General features: G+C 49.7%; 1 protein-coding gene across 4 annotated transcripts in view; it reads left to right on the top strand.

Moving 5' to 3' along the window:
• The window catches only part of GPAM (glycerol-3-phosphate acyltransferase, mitochondrial), a 727,629-nt gene that overhangs the window by 300,335 nt on the left and 412,915 nt on the right, over positions 1-14,379 (top strand). For all 4 annotated transcript variants that reach the window (XM_069611788.1, XM_069611787.1, XM_069611786.1 and 1 more), the window contains exons 10-11: positions 10,385-10,597; positions 13,157-13,270. In XM_069611788.1, coding sequence (XP_069467889.1) covers positions 10,385-10,597; positions 13,157-13,270 — 327 coding nt within the window. The remainder of the gene's footprint in view (positions 1-10,384; positions 10,598-13,156; positions 13,271-14,379) is intronic.

Below are 14,379 nucleotides of genomic sequence, written 5' to 3'. Positions count from 1 at the left end.
TTGGAATGGTCTGTAGGCGTATATGGTAGTCTTCTTCGGTTACTTCTGGTCCAGTGCTCGACTTGGCAGAGAGGCATGTTTTGCTGTCCCCAATATGCCATGTGGATGGGTAGGGAGCAGAGCTTGCCACTGCCTCAGAATACTCCTTCATCTCACTGGTGGGGGGACTTTAGAAAGGTATGTACACCCAAAAGAGGTCCAAATGAATACTTCTTGAAGTCCAGGAATGAATCCTAAAATGAATCTGAGAAAGAGGGGGCGACCCCTTCTTCTAAAGGCAACAAGCCACAGGGTTTTGTTAAAAGCAAGCCTGCTTTTAAAAGTTCAATCCTTGTTAAGGGAACACGTGACTTATGCCATGTAGCATCCGAACTAAAATGCTTTGCTGTGCAGGAAGTGTAAAAGACCAGGAGGAAAGAGTTAACATGGAGTAATCCTTTCTACCTTGTGCTTTGCCTGTCTGGCTAAACCTACCCCTGCTCTAGCACGTCACTTTAACGGCCCATTGGTGTGCATCCCGCTGTTAGGCCGCCCTTTTGTTATGCAATGGCCTCTTTGAAGGCGACTCCCAGGAGATCTCCTGTTAGTCACCAGGCCTGCCACAAGGTTATCCTACCTCCCAAATTGTAAAGAGGCAGGCATCCTGTCCTTGGTCCATTCACTGGAATGCAGACAGGCAGGTACTTGGAATCCACATTGCTTCTCGTGGCTATTCTGAGATCACAGGATTGACACTGGTATGTTACAAATCAGACATGGCTTTTAATAATTAAGTGAATCAGCCACCAAGCCGAAACCTATGACTTATTTTTCCAGATTATACTGGCCACAGGGCGAGTTATCATAGTTATGTGGTTTTGGAACAGAGGTCAAGATTTAAATGCAGCCTCTACATCGTAGTGACTTTGCTGTCCCAGCAGCTGTCAAACAGGGCACTTGTGCTCTGACAGCAGGGGCTGCAGATTAGTATACTGATGTAGCAGGGCACCAATGTAGTACACTATGGTTTTGGCCTGGAGTTTGAAAGGGGGGGTTCTGGTTAGCACACCACCCTTTCTGAGATGGGTTAACCACCTTCTTTTCTTACTAAAAATAAAAATGTATTGTTTTTTGTACTAAGGTTTGCACTGAAACATCATCTAGTACGCTACTAGTGTACTCTTTCTAAAAACTCCTATGAGAAAGGAGATTAGGGCAAATAAGACCAATGAGGGTTCCTGGCTGTTTTCCACAAAACCATAGAGTATTTTGCGAACGTTTGTAAAAAGAGATGTTTGCTTGAATAACTAAAGATCTAATGCATACTGGACATGCTGCTCATTTATTTTTTACAACACTTAGCCTAACATTAAAATGTTCATATCAGTAAAACAACATATACGGATTGAGGCAGCCTTAGATTATACAATATCTGCACCATCAGTCATGCTAAACTGCTTTTGATTATTCGGTTCTTTCATTTTTCTGGACATGTGTGTATTTTCATTAGGTCTGGACTTGCCAATATATCTTTTTGAAGGGAAGATAGCTTCATTTATTCAGATGTGTATTACACCATCGGTAGTGGTGGGGGGGCATTACACCATCTGGCAATGCCCCGGGGCCTTTATTAAGGCCCTCACGCTGGCCTGTAACTATGGGTGTCGGGGGCATTACCTGACACCTTTCTGCCCCCTGGCTCGGGGCTTATTGCCTAAATATGTTCCCTCTTATATAGTTTCCCAATGTTAGTCAACCGGATAAACACATAAGAAAACTTGTGTTTCTAGTGAAAAGGAGTTGTAAAACTGTAGGCAGAGTTGGCACAAGTCGAGGCTGTGCTCACCTTATGCCTATGCCTAATGTAGTCTATGGACCCAATTGTGATGTGACAAAGGCCAGCGGCATGCATCCTACTATGTGGTGGAAAAGTGATGGACCAGCTGCAAAGGTGTAGTGTGCACAGTTTGTGGCCTCTGGCAAGGTCGGGGTGGAGCGAAGAGCAGATGGTGTCAAAATAACATTTTGCACATGAACAGTCAGTCCCCTGCTCCATCCACCCACATGCAGCATTTTGCTTCTCTGTTGCGTTTTATGCTGTTTTGCACTGTCATGCAATGTTTGCAAAGTTTTGATACTTCCAGGCACTGCCATGTGTGACCTTTTTTTAAAGTTTGTGAATGTATTTTTTGACTTAAAAATAACACTCCTCTGCCGTACCCTAACCGACGACATGCATGCGACTCTAGATTACTCTGGGTGTCTGTTTTGGGGCAAATTCATGTTTTCAACTATTCACTGCTTCAACCCACTGTTAGGGGTTGCACAATTGCGAACCGTGAGGGGGTTAACGCATCTGCCAAGAAAAAGTCAGATCTCTCAACGGTAATTTATGTAGATAGACCGACAAGGCTTAACTCTGAGGTGGGGTTAGTAGGCGCACACTTGGGTGCAATTAGTCCACATACAACACACTCATATACTTAAAAATATATAACGTATTCTGTTATACTTCTAGATCTCACCTAGGTCAAATAACTACACGTTCGGAAAGATGTTCTGTGTGCCGATTTCCCCCTCCATAGACATCAATTGTGCATCCTTATACTTGCTATTCTCTGAAGCTGTTCTGGCTTTTTGGAGGACAGTGAAGCCTTTTTACATTACTTGGTAAGCATCTTTTTTTTGGCCTACTGATCCAGCCCTACAGCTATTGGTGCAGGCAGAACTTTTCTCTATTGTTTTTATTCACCTGCACACATCACCTTACTCTGAGGTGTGGTAGGGACACTTTGTCCCTCTAATTTTATTTTTAACTTTGTGGTTACTTGCACGAAGTGACGAGGACGGGTTTGTGGCAGTGGACACTTTTTTTTACAGTTTAAATTTGTATGGTTTTTTGCATTTTATTTATTAATGCCAATAATAGTTTAGTATACACAATATGTTGTGCCTGTTTGTTGGTCATCTTGTATTTAGCTTTTGAGTCCTGTCTGTGCGAGAGTCTGATCCCAGCCCACATCCACGTGTTTATTGATGGGCATGCTCACATTGGGGTCCCATCCTTGCAGCTGCAACACTCCCTTGCCTATTAACATGGTAGGGATTTATTTTTATTTTGACTGGAGCTTGGGCAATGGAGAGAGGGAGACTTGGGTGCGACTGATGATTACCCCGCCCCCCTTGATTACCCCTCCGACCTACCCCCTCCCGACCCCCTCCCCGTTTGCCCCCTCACTGAGGCCATTGCTTCACTCCTGCCTGCATCAGGCTCGGGCTTCTACAAGGATGGCAAGAACCCTCTGGCCTCACTGCTTCAGAATGGCAAACCGCTGGAGAATTTGCAACGATTGAAATGCTTGGGTTATCTCCTTCCAAACTTGCTCAGTTCAGGTCTTGCACATGAGCACCAATGCACAAACAAGATGCTATTCCTATTGTCGCTGGTTTGTCTGGGGAAATGAAGATGGGCGTTACCTACAACTGATGAAAGTTAATCCATATACTTTAAAAAAAACTCGGGGTCAACATTTTTTAAAACCACTCGACCATAAAATTAAAATAATGTTCATCAAAATATGTATCTTACTCAAGAGGAATTGGCATGTAGATTAACACAAATAAAAAACAATGTCAGATTACAAAATAAGTCAATTGGGTGACAAAGAATTTGAATTTAAAATGTGAAGATTTTATTTCTATGTCAAGATGTTGAGGCTGCTTATGGTATTCTTTGAATGTGCGGCCCAGATGGGGGAGGGGGATAATTGGTTTGTGGGCAATAAAGCATGTACAGCGATGTTTGGAAGTGTCCCTTTCAGCATAACTGGAAACCTGCACCAGTAAGAACTGGGAAAAGCGGATATACATTTTTTTTTTAAACTTTGTTTTATTGGCATTTTTAATAATACAACAAACAGGCTCAAAAAATTGAATCAAAAGGAAATACAGATTGCTGGCCCAACGCCCCGACCCCCCTCCCGCATCCCCCCAACCCCCCTCCCGTAGCTTCGCCCGGATAGATCCCCTTCATTGGGGGGACACTGTCGTCATTTTATTTGTCTATAGCACGCAAGAAAAGTGGTACGTTGGCTGTCTTTGTGGCTGCAACTCATCCGCCTGTTCCCGGGCCGTGGGCTCCCGGTCCCATCCTTTCTCTCCTCTTAGCTCAATGCACATCCCATCCCCAGGACTGCTGTACACCGAACCAGTTCGCCTGGAAAGTACCCAGTTTATTGTTCATCATTGCAGTCAGTTTGTCCATTAGAAACATGTGTTTGACCTTTTTCAACCAGACCTCCTTCGTTGGGGTCTCTGGGCTCTTCCACTTTTGTGCCAGGGCCACCCTCCCCGGTCTCAGCATGGTTTCCCACATCCTTGGGTATCTAAGTATCTCTGTATTCTCCGGGGGGAGGCCCAGCAGCATTGTCAAGGGGTTCTGGGGGAGCATGTCTTCAGTGATTTCAGCGATCCAGCCCCGTACTTCCGCCCAATATGCCTGGACTTTCAGGCAGTGCCACCACATGTGAGCTCTCGTGCCAACCTGATCACACCCTCTCGGGCACGCGGGGGACACTCCCGTAAACATTTTCGCTAGTTTCGCAGGATCTCTATGCCATCCCTGCAGGATCTTAAAGTTATGCTCCATGTCCGCCGTGAACAAATTCCCATGGAAAGCAATCTTAAATATCCTTGCCCAAGCGTCCTCCGAAATCTCCTCCCCCGCCAGATCGTCCCAGAAAATACGAAACCTCCTCCTCTCCCCTAGGTTGACAGTGTTTAGTATTTTGTACATCCCTGATACCGCCCCCTTCCTAGAGGTTGCTGTGTCCACACATTTTTCGAAGGGAGTCAGCTGCCTATTCAGGTTCTGTCCCCAGGCCTGGTCACACAAGATCCCCTTCAAGCGGAGATACTCAAAGATGGAGAGGGCTCCCCGACCCAAGGCTTCTTTCACTTCCTCGTATGGGCGAATTTCCCCCTCCTTGAACATTTGCCCTGCCCATTCCATCCCCGAGTCCGACCAGGCTTGAGCGTTACGGAACCCCCTGCTTCCCAGTCTGAAGGGGTGTCCCCATAGTGATAACGGGGACGGCCAAGTCGTTAGGTGTGCTGTCTGAGGGCCTTCCCGCCAGATCGCCCAGAGGACACCCAGCGTTGGGTGTGATCTTAATCTATTGGGAATGAATTTACTAGGGGCCCACAGGAGGTCCCTAACTTTGAGTGGGTGAGCGTCCATATCCTCCAGGTACGTCCAGTACGTGCCTAGCCCCTCCTTCATGTGTTCAAGAAACACTCGCAGCTGGGCCGCACGAAAATAAAGTCGGAAGTCCGGTAGCCCGAACCCTCCCTCCTCCCTCGGAAGGGTCAGGACCGCTCTCGCTGTCCTCGGGGTCCTACCTTGCCATATGAACTCCCTCACTGCATTCTGGAGGGCCCTGAAAGTGTGTTCGGGTACGTTAGTTGGGAGGGCGGTGAAGAGGTACAATAAGCGTGGGAGTACGTTCATCTTCACGGCCGTCATTCAGACGTACCAGGACAGGATCATCGTCCCCCATCTCCTCAAGTCCGCGGTGACCCTTGCCATGACAGGATCGTAGTTCGCTGGGGCGAGGTTGGACAGGTTCCGAGTGATGAGGACGCCCAGGTACCGGATGGAGGATTTGCCCACCCTAATCCCATCCAAGCTGGACATAGGATCCAAGACCGAGTCCACCGTTCTCATGGGGAGCAGGACTGATTTTGAGGCGTTTATCTTAAGCCCCGAGAGGCGCCCATATACCGCCATCAAGGACATAAGGGGGGGGAGCGAGGTTCCCGGGTCCACCAGATAGGCCAGAATATCATCGGCGAACAGGGAGAGTTTAAATTCTACCTCCCCTCTCTGGATCCCCCTGATATCTGGGTGTGTTCTGACCGCTATGGCCAGGGGTTCCATTGCAAGGACATAGATGAGGGGGGAGAGCGGGCAACCCTGCCGTGTTCCCTGCCTAAGGGGGAAGGACTCCGTCAGCCTGCCGTTCACCTGGACCCTAGCCCTCGGGGCCCTATACAGGGCCGATATCCAGCTCATTATGTGTGCCCCAAAGCCCATTTTCCTGAGGGTGAGGTCCATAAATCTCCACTCCACTCTGTCAAACGCCTTTTCCGAGTCAAGCGATAAGACTCACGCGTCGAGATCTGACTCCTGGGCGTAATGGAGCAGGTCTATAGTTTTTCTGATGTTATCCGAGCCCTGTCTCCCCCTGATGAACCCCACCTGATCTCCGTGAACCAGCTTCGGGAGGACCCCTTCCACTCGTCCCCCGATCACCTTCGCTAAGATCTTTACATCAGTGTTCAATAAGGAAATTGGGCGGTAGGAGGAGCACTCCAAGGGGTCTCTACCGTCCTTGGGAAGCACCACTATTATCGCCTCCATCATGGAGTCCGGGAGGGTACCTCCTTCCAGCACTGCGTTGAATACCCTGGCCAAATAAGGGGACAGAGCGGAGCAGAACCTCTTATAGAAATAGGTTGTGTAACCATCTTCCCCGGGTGATGTGCCCCCTTTCATACCCATAATCGCCCGCTCCACCTCCTCCTCCATGACTGGGCCCTCCAACCCTTCCGCCATTTCTCCTGACAAGCCCGGAACCCGCATTGAGTCCAAGAACCCCTCTATCTCCGCCTCCCTCCCGTTAAATTCAGACGAATATAGTTTCTCGTAGTATTGGCGGAAGGCCTCTCCAATGTGGGTTGAGTCATACCCTATCACCCCCTCTTCACTCCTAACCGCTTTCACCAATCTGTTCCTCCCTCAGCTTCCAGGCTAAAATCCTGTCTGCCTTATCCCCTTTTTCATAATACTTTTGCTTTACTAATTGGAGGTTCCTCTCTGTCTGGTGGAGGAGGAGGTCCCTCAGCTGGAGCCTACAGTCCTCCAAGGCGGTTATCTGGCCACGCTCCAAGGGGGCTGAGGGGAGCCCCCCCGGTTGAAGCCGGGCTATTTTGTCCCTCAGTCGTCTCTCTTGAACCTCCCTTTCCCTCTTTTTCTGGGCACCCATTTTAATCAGGACTCCTCGTAAGGTGGCTTTAAAGGCATCCCACAGGGTGTGCACCCCCACCTCCCCATTGTCGTTCATGTCAAAGAAATCTTTAATGGCCTCGAGTATTTCCTGGGCTCGTACCTCGTCTTTCAGCAAAGAGTCGTTACATTTCCACCTCCCCCTTCGTTCGTTTAGACCTCCCCTCGCTATCGTAATACGGACCAGGTCATGGTCGGACCAGGGAACAGGGTCAACCCTATGGCCCGAGGTGAAAGGGTGCAGGATCTCGTCCACCAAAATGTAATCGATCCTAGAGAACGATGCATGAGTGGCAGAATAGAAGGTGAAGTGGGGGGTGTCCGTTCTGGGGGTCGGGATCGTGTCCAACAGTCCCAGGTCGTGATTGACCCCCTGGAAGTTGCGTGCCATGATCTCGTCCGCCGCCCTAGCGCGCTGCGGGCCTATTCGTTTTCTGTCCCGGTTAGGGTCTAAGACCATATTAAAGTCCCCGCCCACCACCACAGAGCCATGGGAGAATTGTCTGAGTTTGTCCCCTACCTTTGCCCAGAATAGGGACTGGCCTTCATTTGGAGCATAAATCACCACTAGGGTAATTGGGGCCCCCTGAAGGGACCCCCGTAACATCAAGTAGCGACCCTCCGGGTCCTTCAACATGGCCTCGTTCTCAAACCCTATATTCCTCGATACCAGGATGGCAACTCCCCTCTTTTTGCCTCTGTAAGAGGCACTGAAGACCTCCCCTATCCCCCCCCCGCATTTTGGGCTCCTTACCCCGCGGCCAGTGCGTCTCCTGCACAAGAAGGAAGTCAAGTTTGGACCTCCTGAACTCCCTGCAGACCAGGGACCTCTTCGTGGGGGTATTTAAGCCCCGTACATTTAGGGAACCCACGCCCAGAGAGGGCAGACTGTCAGCCATGATCTAGAACCTCCTCGCTCTCGGCCAACGCACATATCTCGTTCTTCCTGGCGTGCTCTCTTAAATCAGTATTTTGTCCCCCGTCTCCCCCCTCCCCTTCCCCCCGGGCGGGCCAAAAACAAAACCCTAACTGCCCCCCTTCCCCAAACTGAACAACCCCAACTACGTGACCCCCACCCCCCCTCCCCCTTCCCTGGCGTCCGGCCAAGTAGATCCGCCATCCCTGGCTACTGGCCGAACCACCAGCTTACCCGCCGCTGCCGGGCATTCATTCTGATGCTTGTCCCTATGAGCCCTCCCTCCCCCCCGCTTTGCTGTCCCCCTCCCTGGTTCCATCATACTTGCTGTTCGTATGGGGGCTGGTAGCGGTGAATCCGCTGGTTATTCCCAACGTCCCCCGTGACTCTGCAGGTCTCAGCCTTCAGGATCGTTCCGCTCTCCCTCCTTGGACGGCGGGGGGGTATTCATTTTTCTGAATTTTCTCGCTCCGGTTTTGCGTCTCCTGTCCCTGGATGGGCCCGGGCCCCGACGGGGCCCTCCTGGGGTCCGGGTCCCCCACATAGTCCTGGATGGCCATCCGTATGTCGTCCTCCGTGGTCAGGGTCGACCGCTGGCCCATGTACTCAAAGGACAATGAGAAGGGGTATCCCCAGCGGTAGCGGACCCCCTTATCTTTCAACAGTATCGTTAGTGGACGACACATCCTGCGTTTGGCCAGGGTATAGGCCGAGAGATCCTGGTAAATCGTGATCTGGGCATTGTTATAAGTGATCTCCTGGGCCTTCCTGGCTTCTTCCAGTACCTTGGTTTTTTCAGTGTAGTAGTGGAACCGGACCAATACAGAGCGGGGGCCCCCCGCCCTGCCCCCCGCTCTGTGCACTCTATCGAACGTGGGTTCCGTGGTCATCTCACCGGCGAAGAGGAGGGTGATGATGTCCCTCACTGTGTGCGTGATGTCTCTCTCCGTTTCCCCTTCCTGTTCTGGAATCCCGAAGAATCTAAGATTGTTCCTCCTCTCCCTATTTTCAAAGTCATCCATTTGCCTGGACCTTTCCTCTTCTCTCTTTTCCAGGGCCGTTATTCTCATTCCCAGGTCCATCTCCAGGGTCGTCGCTGATGTTTGGTTGGCCTCCACTTGCAATAATCTGTCCTCGACCTTGTCCACCCTCTGGTCTATTTTTTCAAATTTTTGGGCGATGTCCGAGCGCATATCCCTGATCTCCTGTAATACAGAGGCGAAGCCTCTCTCCAGGGCAGATACGGGGGGACCTGAGGCTTGTTCTATCTGTTCAGGTCTCTGGAGGGGACTCTGGCTTCTACTGCTGGACGCCATTTCCTTAAAGCGAAATCCCTGCAGGGTCAGCCGCCAGTCCGTTGGGCCTTCCCCCCCGTCCGTCCGTCGATCTTTGTGGGCCAGAATGCCTGGGCCGCCCCCCTCGGGCCTCCACGGCCCCCAACGAGGGGGGATAACTCTGTCTTCCCAGGCGGGCACTCGCCCCACCAAGGTTCGGCGGGGGCCTCGCACCCGGGGACTGCCCGTCGTCGCCGAAGTAACTCTCGGGAGGGTGGCGTAGTTCCGAGTTCCGCACGTGTGGAGCGCCGCGCTTGTCCGCTTGTCCTCCTGCTCCGGGCCAAGCCTTGTCCGAGCTCCGCCCGTCTTGGTGCGGGGCAGGCTATCCCGCTGGTTCCCGGACCTCGGGGGCGCGGAAGCCGAGGGGGGGAGGGACGCGAATCCGCCCTGGAGGTTCCTCCGGTCCCCGCGCTTATCCGGCGTGCGGCCGCCGAGGCCTAGCACAGCCCCGTATCTGCCCGAAACCACGGGTCTCGTTCTCCTCGATCCCGGGGGCTCCGAGCGTCGCTCTTTCGCTCGCTAGACGCCCGGGGGTTTCACCACACCTTTCCGTCCTGTCTCATCCGCCTGGGGGGCACCGGGGGGGGCTCAATTCCCTGATACGGCCCAGCTGCGGCGGGAGCGACACACTCAGGCAGCCATTGCCTGCGCGCCCCCTGGTGGCCTCCCGGATATACATTTTAAAATTAAAAAGGGGATGCGACAAGTGGGGAAAGGAAAGTATTTGGCAGATGCAATAGCGTTTTCCCTAGTTAATATTTAACTTGTGAAATAGATGTTAACATTTTAAGCAACCAGTGACTTGATTCCATTGTTGTACGCAAAGTCTAAAATTAACAAAAATCTGACTGTTGCTAAAGAACCTACAACAGTGATCCTCTCAAACTCGTGTAGCGCTGTTGGCCATTTTCTCAATATATTAAGGAGCATCTGAAATGAAGTTGTACATTGTGTTCCATGAAAATAAGTGCTACATTTATCCTGAAATTATTTATTTTTAGAAATGTGCTGCGGCAGATGTGCATTGCCCTGCTAAGAGTATTTTGCATTCATAGTCAGATGTTGGAATCTTTCCTTGCTTTTTTTCAGTACATTCAAGAGCTGCTTCGGGAGCAGCAGTCTCTGGAGATTTTCTTGGAAGGCACACGCTCTAGAAGTGGAAAGACATCCTGTGGCCGCGCGGGCCTGCTTTCAGTGGTAGTGGATACTGTCTGCGCTGAAGCCATCCCTGATGTCCAGATCATACCCGTGGGCATCTCCTACGATCGAATCATTGAAGGCCACTATAATAGTGAACAACTGGTAAGATATGTTCTAGATCAGCAATAATGCCTGTATAATATGATGCTGAAAGGATTTAATTGTACAGTTGTGTGAGTGATGCTTAAAGATTAATTTGACTTTGGAATCCCTCCATTTTGAATGCCTTTTGCGATGCACACCTTTTCATCTGCTTTCCCTAGTGCATTATTCCACTCCGGATGGTCCACATTTCCCCTACTCTTGCAGGGTTTGTAGTAACACACCACTTCCACCTTGCTCAATTAACACTGGCTACCCATCCCAGCTACAAGGCAACCACTGATGGTACGCCAGCCTACTGATTGGCAAAGTAAAAATATTGGGCGGCACATGGTCATCCCCCATTAAGATCATAACCAGTCAGGAAATTAGACTGGCACTCCAGGAGAAAGCTAGTAAACATTCCTTCTCTAGCTTCGCTCCAGTCCTCTGGAACTCATTCTGTTGGTAGTCTGAAGAAATGAGGACTGGAATGGTTAGTTTCCATTTCAGGCAATTCATTTGACATTTTTGGAGTATTGTTGTAATTGTAACTTGGATTATAGCTATCAAGCTCTTCTCCACGCCCCAGACAAGCCAACAATCCTTTTAGTTCTGGGGCAGATTGGGAGCTTCCACCAAAATATGGAGTTGTCTAGTGACCTCGCCTTGCAAGACCTTCTTTAGTTGAAGGGCACTTGCCTACTAGTTGGTAGTTAGCCAGTGGGAAACTGTACACTGGTGAAGGGGGGCCTTAAAACGACAGCATTGTGGCATTGTTTCTCATGTTAATAGTGTAGGTGCCTTTCCCCGTCTTACTACGTGTAAGAGAAAATAAAATAACCGACACAACCCCTGTCGGGGAAGGAGGCACTGAGAACCGGCTGCAAGAGTTCAAAGGATGGTTTATTTCTCCAGCTAGGAAATAACCCCAAAAAAAAGTAACTCTAACAAAAAATACTAAGTGGACCCGATTGGCCAGGCGGTGTGGTGCTGTAGATGTGGGTGGCATCTCTTCCTTCTGATTGGCTGAGTGGCTGACAAGGTGATGGACGTCAAATATCTTGTGCTCCACGCAGGTCAGGGTCCGGTCACTGTGGTCACTACCTAAGCTAATATGTTGCATTCGTAAAACACTAAATAACAAATTATCTAAACATTTTACACTTCTTTTCATATTTCTACACAAATCACACATAGTATTTGTCAGTACAATTGGGTCATTCGTGGCTTTAATTGGAGGCCTTGACCTTTATTGTGCATGTAAAAAGAGTCAAGCTGTGTTTCACATATCTCCTAAGCTTTAGACCTATTAGTATAAGTAAAAACATAATATGGCGAAGTGCTTAAGGTTAGTAGTGGGTGTGTTGGGTGAGTTTCGCAGCGCAGGCGAGGGTCTTGCACTTGAAAGAAATACCTTACAGGGAGCGCAGGGTCAGGATGGCAATAAATCACTCTAAATGGGGGTGGGTGGCTTGCACTTTTATGGGAATGAACGAGCAAAAAGTGCTTAGCTCATCCTGGTTCACATGCTGGTTCTCATGCTAGCAGTGATCGCAGAAGAAGAAAACTGTATCGTATTGGTTGTTGCAACTTTCTCCAGCTTGAGCGTGAGAATGGGAGCGCAGAGCTTTCCTTCGCAGGGGGAGTGCAAGGGTGGGGGGCCAGCCAGCTGCCTGCGCGCCTTGTGTCTCTGTCCTTGGCTGTTGCAGTGGAAGGGGAGCTGAGCCTTGCTGTACTATCGCAGTGAGGCCTGTTTACCCAAGATGGAGTCGAAAGGGGGCACAAAAGATGGATGCCCCGTGTCCTGCTCAGTAGTCCCATCTATGTAGCGGTGAACCGTGGTTAACTTTACATAAGGGCAAGGAGCAACCCCACTACTGGAGGCACGTGGTCCAAGTCCCGTACTGAGGAGTGTACGGCGCGAGGAGGCCTGGGGGCCCCTTGCTCCCATACAATAGTAAAGAAAAGAAGTTTGATGTCCTATGCAAGAGTGTTGATGCAGTCTGTTAAATGCTGCTGGCTAGCATGCTTGATCCTTTTCTCATGTGGACAGGCTCACTGGAACAAATGAAAATTGTGCGGTCTGAATGATGAAAGGCGTTAGTGAAAGGGGATGTTTCAGGATTATTCCGAGTCCCGCAACTTTTGGTGTCTCTGGAACAGTAGAACACTAAGGTTTTGACCGGTGTGGCTTCTTGCTAGCCTTTATGAAGCCATGTATTTGGCTGCTCCTAAAGCAGGACCAAGGTAGGTGGGCACCTGATAATGAATCTAGCTGGGGCTGCCACATAGTCCCTACAAACTGCAAAAGTGCAGCAAAGTGGGGGAAGGCAGTAATAAGGGGTAATCTTATTTCTGAATTTAGGACCGCAGACATCATTGTTCTCATTACGTTGTTTAATGTTTGCAAAAAAGAAAGGTAATTGTGAGAATCTAATAATGGATTTGGGCAATACAAGTGGGCCAGTGCTGCTGTGGAGCACCCCCTTACAGTAGTATCCTGATATTGTAACTTGGTGGATATTTCCAATATACCATAATGATGTTTGTTGTTTTTTTCCCCCCCAACTTTTTAAGGGCAAGCCTAAGCAGAATGAAAGCCTTTGGAGTATTGCAAGAGGAGTCTTCAGAATGTTACGCAAGAACTTTGGCTGTGTACGAATGGACTTTGCACAGCCATTTTCCCTAAAAGTGAGTCAATAGTAGATTTATAGTTGCACGTGACCTGACCTTGTGGCATGGACCACTCTTGTTAATGCTGACCAACTATAATGCCCATATCCAAATCCCAGGCTTGTAAGGAATTTAGAAATTGTTTGTCCTCGCTTTACTAATGGGCTCTTTCAATTTGTACAAACTATGGGTCACGAGCTACCTGGAGCTACCCACAACAACTTCTTGGATGGCAAACTGCATCTAAATTTGGGGAATAACCTGCTGAAGATGCAGTATAATGTACACCTCGAAGCTTTGACTTGTTGCTTGGTAGCTCACACAGTGTGTTCTAGTTTCAAGCAGGTGGCAGCTTTTTACATTTTACTGAGCTGCACAGCTGTTGAGCAATTATAACACTGGTAGCCATTTTGTGCCTGAAAGAGGTGCAAAATAATGTGTGTTTTCCTAGTCCTGTAACTAGTGCGAGTAATCTGAGGGTGTTCTCACTTCTAGACCCCGGGGAACTTTTGTTCAGGTGGCCTGGGGAGGGCCATGTCGCTTGGATCCCAACCCTGGGGGTGGACAGGCGAGGGATGATCACCTGGGCAGGGGCTACTTGGGGGCGGGGGGATTGCGGGAGGAACACCCTTGGGAGAGTCATGATATTCCCCCCACACTCCCACTCGACGTTTCCTCCACCTTTATAGACTATTGGAAGTCTTGTCCCATTATCCCCCTACCCAATTCCAACAGTTATAGACACCAACGGGAGGCGTAGAAGAACCTGGAAAAGGAGAACCAACACAGCACCCCATATTTTACAACAAGATTGTTCACCTTCTCCTAATAATAATTTTCTTCCTTTTCCTATCACCACTCAGGAATACTACAACTCCCACAATTCCTCCCCACTGTTTTTCCCCAAAACCACTGGGACGAGGAAGAGGCAGACTGGAGCAATAAAGATTACCCATAGGAATTAATCTGCCATGAATTCCTATGGGCAGTGCCAGGCAGAGCTGGTCAACCACTCTCTCCCGATTCTGGTTAACTCTCCCAGCCAGTATAAAAGGTGGATCACACAGACACACTTTGAGCAAGCTTGGAGGAAGCTGGAGGGAAGCACGGAGGCCAGGAGTGAAGAA

The sequence above is a fragment of the Ambystoma mexicanum genome, chromosome 8 (assembly GCF_040938575.1).
Source record: "Ambystoma mexicanum isolate Mex_15411 chromosome 8, UKY_AmexF1_1, whole genome shotgun sequence".
NCBI lineage: Eukaryota > Metazoa > Chordata > Amphibia > Caudata > Ambystomatidae > Ambystoma > Ambystoma mexicanum.
This window is presented reverse-complemented; position numbering and strand designations above follow the sequence as displayed.